At 48.0% G+C, this 8149-nt stretch overlaps 1 protein-coding gene across 1 annotated transcript; it reads left to right on the top strand.

The window, feature by feature from the left end:
- Positions 1-280: 280 nt before the first annotated feature.
- stmp1 (short transmembrane mitochondrial protein 1) lies at positions 281-7817 on the top strand. Its single transcript, XM_033037455.1, has 3 exons — positions 281-392; positions 4575-4628; positions 7591-7817. Exons 1-3 carry the CDS (start codon positions 378-380, stop codon positions 7669-7671), a joined length of 150 nt encoding a protein of 49 aa, XP_032893346.1. The 5' UTR covers positions 281-377; the 3' UTR covers positions 7672-7817.
- Positions 7818-8149: the final 332 nt, after the last annotated feature.

The following is an 8149-nucleotide window of genomic DNA, read 5'->3' as shown; positions in this document are numbered from 1 at the left end:
ACCTACCCAAGATGGCGACCTTCCCTACCCCAGGAAGATGGCGACCTTCCCAAGATGGCGACATTCCCTCCTTCCCCAATGGAAGTTGGCGACCTACCCAAGATGGCGACCTTCCCTACCCAGGAAAAGATGGCGACCTTCCCAAGATGGCGACATTCCCTCCTTCCCCAATTGAAGTTGGCGACCTACCCAAGATGGCGACCTTTCCCTACCCAGGAAAAGATGGAGACCTTCCCAAGATGGCGACATTCTGTCCTTCCCAAAAGAGAGATGGCGACCTTCCCAAGATGGCGGCGGCTGTGGCGCGCGTGCGCAGGCGTCGCTGGGAGACGGCGGCGGCGGCGGCCTAGTGTGGAGGAGGAGGTCGGGAGCTCAGCATGTTCCAGTTCTTGGTGAGTAGAGGGGCGGCCTGGGGTGGAGTAGCCGTCTATCGGGGACAGGGGGACACCCTCCTGCCCCTGTCTGGTACCTTGGTGGAGAAAGATGGAGGGTTGTTGGCCCAAGGTAGCGGTTTGACTAGAGGGAGTCAAACACCAAGTTGTTGGAGGGATTCAACATCTGGGGAGACAAGGAGCTGCAGATGTTGGACTCTTGGGGAAAAACACCAAGTGCTGGAGGGACTCAGAGGGCAGGCAACATCTGGGGAGACAAGGAACTGCTACAAACCAGTACAACAGTGTTGCAACATCTGCAACACTGCAGATGTTGGACTCTTGGGGAAAAACACCAAGTGCTGGAGGGACTCGGGGGTGGGCAACATTCGGGGAGATACCATGAATTGCAGATGTTGGACCCCTGAGTAATACGGCAAGTGTTGGAGGGACTCAGATGGTCAGGCAACATCTGGGGAGAAACCACAGACGTTGGCCTCCTGAGAAAAACAACATCTGGATAGACACCAGCAACTGCAGATGTTGGCATCCTGAGTAAAACACCAAGTGGAGGGACTCAGAGGGCAGGCAACATCTGGAGAGACAAAGAACTGCAGATGTTGGACTCCAGAGTAAAACACTGAGTGTCGATGGGACTTGGGCACGGGCAACATCTGGGGAAACCCCAGGAACTGCAGATGTTGCACTGCTGAGTAAAATACCAAGTGTTGGAGAGACTCAGGGGGTGGGCAACATCTGAGGAAATAAGGAACTGCAGATGTTGGACTGAATAAAACACCATCTGGGTAGACACCAGGAACTGCAGATGTTGGACTTGAGTATAAGACCAAGTGTTGGAAGGACCCAGGGAGGGGGGGGGGGGGGGGCAGAGTAACATCTGGGTAGACACCAGGAACTGCAGATGTTGGACGTCTGGGTAAAACCAAGTTATTTACCCAGAGTAGGGAAATCCACAACCAAAGGACATAGGTTTAAGGTGTGAGGAGCATGATTTAATAGGAGCCTGAGGGGCAGCATAGTGTAAACAGGTGATTGATACTATGAGTTGAGTTGTCTGCATGGACTCGGAGGGCTTTTACAATGTTTAAACTAAATGAAAACTTAGAGATCTAACTGTAGACCAATCCATATCTTTAACCTACCTCATTGGACTTTTTCTCTGGCACTGTTACGTCACAATGCTATCCTGACCCGAAATGTCACCTATCCATGTTCTCCAGAGATGCTGCCTGACGCACTGACTTACTCCAGCACTCAATGTCTTTCTATGTTATCCCACTTGCATCCATCCCCACGAGCTAGGGACAATTTACAGAGGCCAATTAACCTACAAGCCCGCACGTCTTTGGGGGATGTGGGTTGAAACTAGAGCACCCAGAGGAAACCCACGCGGTCACAGGGAGAATGTACAAACTCCACACAGACAGCCCCTGAGGTCAGGATCGAACCCAGGTCTCTGACACTGTGAGGCAGCGGCTTTGCCAGTTGCGTATCTGTGCCCCCTATAAAGGCATTTGAAAATTCTTGAAAATGTATATATATAGGCATTTTGTTTTTGTGACAGATTATTTTACTATTACAGAGTAAATACTCCCATATATATATTTTCTGCTTCTGGCTCTACATAGCCATATATTTTCTGGCTCTTGTCAAAACTAATTAACCCAATACTTTAGAAGGCGTCAGAAGAACACCAGTCACTGAAAGTAAACATGCTGGTTCAGCAGGCAGTGAAGAAAGCTAATGGCATGTTGGCCTTCATAACGAGAGGATTTGAGTATAGGAGTAAAGAGGTCCTTCTGCAGTTGTACAGGGCCCTGATAAGACCACATCTGGAGTATTGTGTGCAGTTTTGGTCTCCTTATTTGAGGAAGGACATTGTTGCTATTGAGGCAGTGCAACGTAGGTTCAGCAGGTTAATCCCTGGGATGGCGGGACTGACATATGAGGAGAGATTGGAAAGACTGGGCTTGTATTCACTTGAATTTAGAAGGACGAGAGGGAATCTTATAAACACATATACAATTATAAAAAGACTGGACAAGCTAGATGCAGGAAAAATGTTCCCAATGTTGGGGGAGTCCAGAACCAGGGGCCGTAGTCTAAGAAAAATGGGGAGGCCATTTAAAACTGAGATGAGAAAAAAACCTTTTCACCCAGAGTTGTGAATTTGTGGAATTCTCTGCCACAAAAGGCAGTAGAGGCCAATTCACTGGATGAATTTAAAAGAAAGCTAGATAGAGCTCTAGGGGCTAGCGGAATCAAGGGATATGGGGAGAAGGCAGGCACGGGTTTACTATTTGTGGAAGATCAGCCATGATCACAATGAATGGCGGTGCTGGCTCGAAGGGCCAAATGGCCTCCTCCTGCACCTATTTTCTATGTTTCTAAGAGAATTATTGTAGGTTTGCTACTTTAACAATCACCATATGTTATAATTTGTACAAATAATATGTACATACTCTTCTCAGTCAGCTCCCAATTGAAACAGGAATGTTGAATGCTTTGAACAGTCTTGGCTTTGGAAGTTTGATAAATATTTTCCAGTGCATGCGCTCCACTCTCAGCTGTGACTCAGCGTGCAGTGTTCATCACAGCGGCAGCTCGGAGGCCCGTTAATCCAAAGCAGCTGAGACTAATTAGAGATGGGGGATTTTTAAAATTGTTGTCTTTGCATCTCCTCGGGCATTTATTTCAATAATTCAGGTCTTTATTCTGTGTTTTAATGGAGGAAAACATCCCAGGAGGGTTGCGAGACAGAGTTGGGTGGGTGCCACATCATGAGCTATTAAGAGAGTGATCTTGGAACACAAGCAGCTTTTAAAAAAAGCATCTTCAATGAGAATAGAGAGCGGAGTAAATGAGGGCGGAATTTCAAAGCTTTGGGGCCTGGCTATCTTATAACATGGTGTATAAATGAACGGGGGGGGGGGCAGCAGGGATTCAGGTTTATTACCGTCACGTGTACCGAGGTACAGTAAAAAGCTTTGTTTTGCATGACAATAGACAATAGGTCGAGCCAGCACCGCCATTCAATGTGATCATGGCTGATCATTCCCCAATCAGTACCCCGTTCCTGCCTTCTCCCCATATCCCCTGACTCCACTATCTTCAAGAGCCCTATCTAGCTATCTAGCGGAGAAGGAGGGAGTGAGGGGGGTTGCGTCAGAGCCAGGTGGACAATATGTGAAACCAGGTAAGAGGAGGATGGCGGGGTAGATGGAGCCAGTCTTCCTCTTATCTGGTTCCACTTATTGGCCACCTGACTCTGATGCACCTCCCCCTCACGCCCTCCTTCTCCGCTAGATAGTGCTCTTAAGGATAGCTGAGTCAGGGGATATGGGGAGAAGGCAGGAACGGGGTACTATTTGGGGATGATCAGCCATGATCCCATTGAATGGCGGTGCTGACTCGAAGGGCCGAATGGCCTACTCCTGCACCTATTGTCTATTGTCTATAAACCACCCTCTATTAGATGCCTCCTTGGATGCTGCTTGACCTGCTGAGTTCCTCCAGCACTTTGCCTCTTGTTTCTTAAAACTTGTCTTCAGAACCCTTTGAGGGCATGCAGCAGGCATTATCTATGGCCCGTCTATCTTTTCTAATCCCAGTAGACCCTCCATTTAAACATTGGGCGGTGGAGAATACCTTTGTGTATTGAAACCAAACTGTAACCAAGTATTTTAGTCATCTCGTTGAGGGAGTGATTTACTTTGAACTGATGCTAGACAAAAATGCTGGGGAAACTCAGCGGGTGAGGCAGCATCTATGGAGTGAAGGAAATAGGCGACGTTTTGGGTCGAGGGCACACAGAGGCCAGTGGAGGCCAAATCACTGGATGGATTTAAGAGAGAGAGTTAGAAAGAGCTGTAGGGGCTAGTGGAATCAAGGGATATGGGGAGAAGGCAGGCACGGGTTATTGATTGGGGACGATCAGCCATGATCGCAATGAATGGCGGTGCTGGCTCGAAGGGCCGAATGGCCTCCTCCTGCACCTATTTTCTATGTTTCTATGAGACCCTTAGAAGGGTCTCGACCCGAGACGTCGCCTATTTAATTCGCTCCATAGATGCTGCCTCACCACTGAGTTTCTCCAGCATTTTTGTCTACCTTCGATTTTCCCGCATCTGCAGTTCCTTCTTAGATACTTTGAACTGATGCTAAGTATGTGTTGTCTTTCAGGTCGGGTTTACACTTGGCAACTTCGTGGGAATGTATCTGGCCCAGAATTATCAGGTGTGTTTATGAAGGTTATGTTTATGAGTTATCCTAAGTTACATGGATAACTTCATATCAGTTGTGATATCTAAACTCAGTGTATCAGTTAAGTCTTATATATAACTATATATTTGTTCCTGCAATCAAGTATTGACTGAGAATCATAACATTTCACGTGCCATTATTTTCACCTGGATCAGTAAATGTCCGTGCCGAACATGATGCCAATCTAAAATAATCTCCTCTTCCTGCCTGTATATATCCATCAACCTACCCAAAAGACTTTTAACACCCCTATCGTATCTGCCTCCACCACCACCCCTGACAACATGCTCCAGATACCCTCCACCCTCTGTGTAAAATCAAAGCTGCCCAAAACTTTGTTCCCTTCATAAGTGATAGGAGCAGAATTAGGCCATTTGGCCCATCAAGTCTACTCCGCCATTCAATCATGGCTGATCGATCTCTCCCCCCCTAACCCCATTCACCTGCCTTCTCCCCATAACCCCTGACACCCGTACTAATCAAGAATTTATCTATCTCTGCCTCAAATATATCCATTGATAAGGCCTCCACTGCCTCCTGTGGCACCTTAAAGTATCGCCTTAACGTTATGCCTTGCAGTGTGTGACATTTCCACCCTGGCATAAAAGTTATTTATTTCTCAGGTCTCCCCTCAGCCTCCAAGACCACGGAGAACACGACCCAAATTTGTCCAAAATGTGTAAGACAGAACTGCAGATGCTGGTTTAAATCGAAGGTAGACACAAAATGCTGGAGAAACCCGAAACGTCGTCCAATCCTTCTCTCCAGAGATGCTGCCTCACCCGCTGAGTTTCTCCAGCATTTTGTGTCTACCCAAATTTGTCCCACGAAGTTGTCCAACCTCTAATCCAGGCAGCATTCTGGAAAACCTCTTTTGCACCCTCTCCAATACATAGTTGTAATATTACCTTTTCATTTCAAGATTTGATAGATCCATTATGCACCTATGCTCTAATTTTAATTGTGAATAAATTGTCTAAAACCAGGAGCTGTTACCCAACCTCCATAGAGGGAGTTCCAATGAGCTAAACAATAAGCTTTGTGTTAATCAAGAGAGACACAAGGAACTGCAGATGTGGCTGGAACATTGAACAAAACTATTAAGAGAGAGCGAGAGAGAGAGAGAGAGAGAGGGGGGGGGGGGGGGGAGAGAGGAGAGAGAGGAGGGGGGGGGGGGGAGGGGGGGGGAGAGAGGGGGAGGGAGGGGGGGAGAGGGAGAGAGAGAGAGAGGGAGGGAGGGAGAGAAAGAGAGAGAGAGAGAGAGAGAGAGAGAGAGAGAGAGAGAGAGGTACAGAGAGAGGGAGAGAGGTGTTGGACTGGGCTACGTCCACAACTCTCCACAATTTCTTATGGAGCTGTTCCCAAACCCAGCAGAAGGTTTTGGAGTAACTCAGCAGGTCAGGCAGACAAGTGGGAGAGTCTAGGACCAGAGGCCACAGCTCAGAATAAAAAGACGTTCCTTTAAGTAGATGAGGAGGAATTTATTTAGTCAGAGGGTGGTGAATCTGTGGAATTCATTGCCACAGAAGGCTGTACGTTGCTGTCACTGGATATAACAGATTGACAGATTCAAGTACAATAGGTAAAGAGCAAAAAGCGAATATAGTTCTCAGCATTGTAGTGCATCATTTCCTTAGACAGAGTCTAATGTCCGCAATGGGGTAGAGGTGAATGGGACAGTACCCTAGCTTATGGAAGGACCGTGCAGGACTCTCATAGCAGAGGGGAAGAAGCTGTTCCTGAGTCTGGTGGTGCGCGCTTTCAAGCTTCTGTACCTTCTGCCGGAACGGGAGCGGGGAGAAGAAGGAATGACCGGGGTGGGACAGGGACAAGTCTTCGATTATGTCGGCTGCTCACCCAAGGCAGCGTGAAGTGTAGATGGAGTCGATGGTGGGGAGTGTGGTGTGTGTGATGGACTGGGCTACATCTACAATGGTGGGGAGTGTGGTCTGTGTGATGGACTGGGCTACATCAACAAAGGTGGGGAGTGGTCTGTGTGATGGACTGGGCTACATCTACAATGGTGGGGAGTGTGGTCTGTGATGGACTGGGCTACATCTACAATGGTGGGGAGTGGTCTGTGTGATGGACTGGGCTACATCTACAATGGTGGGGAGTGTGGTCTGTGTGATGGACTGGGCTACATCTACAATGGTGGGGAGTGTGGTCTGTGTGATGGACTGGGCTACATCTACAATGGTGGGGAGTGTGGTCTGTGTGATGGACTGGGCTACATCTACAATGGTGGGGAGTGTGGTCTGTGTGATGGACTGGGCTACATCTACAATGGTGGGGAGTGTGGTCTGTGTGATGGACTGGGCTACGTCCACAACTCTCTGCAGTTTCTTACAGAGCTGGTCCCAAACTAAGCACAAAGTAACTCAGCGGGTCAGGCAGCGCTTGTAGAGGGAATGGGCAGGCAACGTTTTGGGTCAGGACTCTTCAGACAAAATTAGTCTTGTCTTTAGGTCTTCCTTGGCCAGAGTAGAGTATTTACTCACTAGGGGGACCTCATTGAAACTTACTGAATAGTGAAAGGCCTGGATAGAGTGGATGTGGAGAGGATGTTTCCACAGGCGAGAGAGTCTTGGACCAGAGGCCACAGCCTCAGAATAAAAGGACATTCCTTTAGGAAGGAGATGAGGAGGAATTTATTTAGTTAGAGGGTGGTGAATCTGGAATTCATTGCCTCAGACGGCTGTGGAGGCTGTCAATAGATATTTGTAAGGCGGAGATTGGCAGATTCTTGATTAGTGCGGGTGTCAGGGTTTTTTTTTTGAGAAGGCAGGAGGATGGGGTTAGGGGGGAGAGATAGGTCAGCCATGATTGAATGGCGGAGTAGACTCGATGGGCCGAATGGCCCAATTCTTCTCCTAGAATTTATGACCTGCGGACATTAGAAAGCTGACCTCTCGAACTTTTGATCTCTTTTTAGATTCCAAATATCCACCAGAAGTTTCTAGACTTCAAAAAGGAAGCTGAGGCCCGGAAAAAGCCTCCAGATGACCGACCGTGATGTGCACAGCCCCTGAGTATGATTGGGACGTTGCTGTTCAGTTTACCGTGCTAATTTAACTGCGTGCGTGGAGTACCATCAGTATCGGGGGCCGCATCTGCCATTTTATTTATTTAGCACTGATTAAAAAAGTATTCCATCACTAACGTTACCCATGTTTGTGTTTTTTAAGAAGGAACTGCAGATGCTGGAAAAATCGACGGTAGATAAAAATGCTGGAGAAACTCAGCGGGTGAGGCAGCATCTATGGAGCGAAGGAATCGGTGACTTTTCGGGCCGGAGACCCTTCTTCAGACTCCAATCAACCTCTGAAGAAGGGTCTCGACCCGAAACGTCACCTATTCCTTCGCTCCATAGATGCTGCCTCGCCCGCTGAGTTTCTCCAGCATTTTTGTCTACCTTCGTGTTTGTATTATAGACAATAGACAATAGGTGCAGGAGTAGGCCATTCGGCTCTTCGAGCCATTCAATGTGATCA

Source organism: Amblyraja radiata, chromosome 19 (genome assembly GCF_010909765.2).
Source record: "Amblyraja radiata isolate CabotCenter1 chromosome 19, sAmbRad1.1.pri, whole genome shotgun sequence".
NCBI lineage: Eukaryota > Metazoa > Chordata > Chondrichthyes > Rajiformes > Rajidae > Amblyraja > Amblyraja radiata.
Note: the sequence above shows the minus strand (reverse complement) of the source record. Positions and strands in the feature narration are given on the sequence as shown.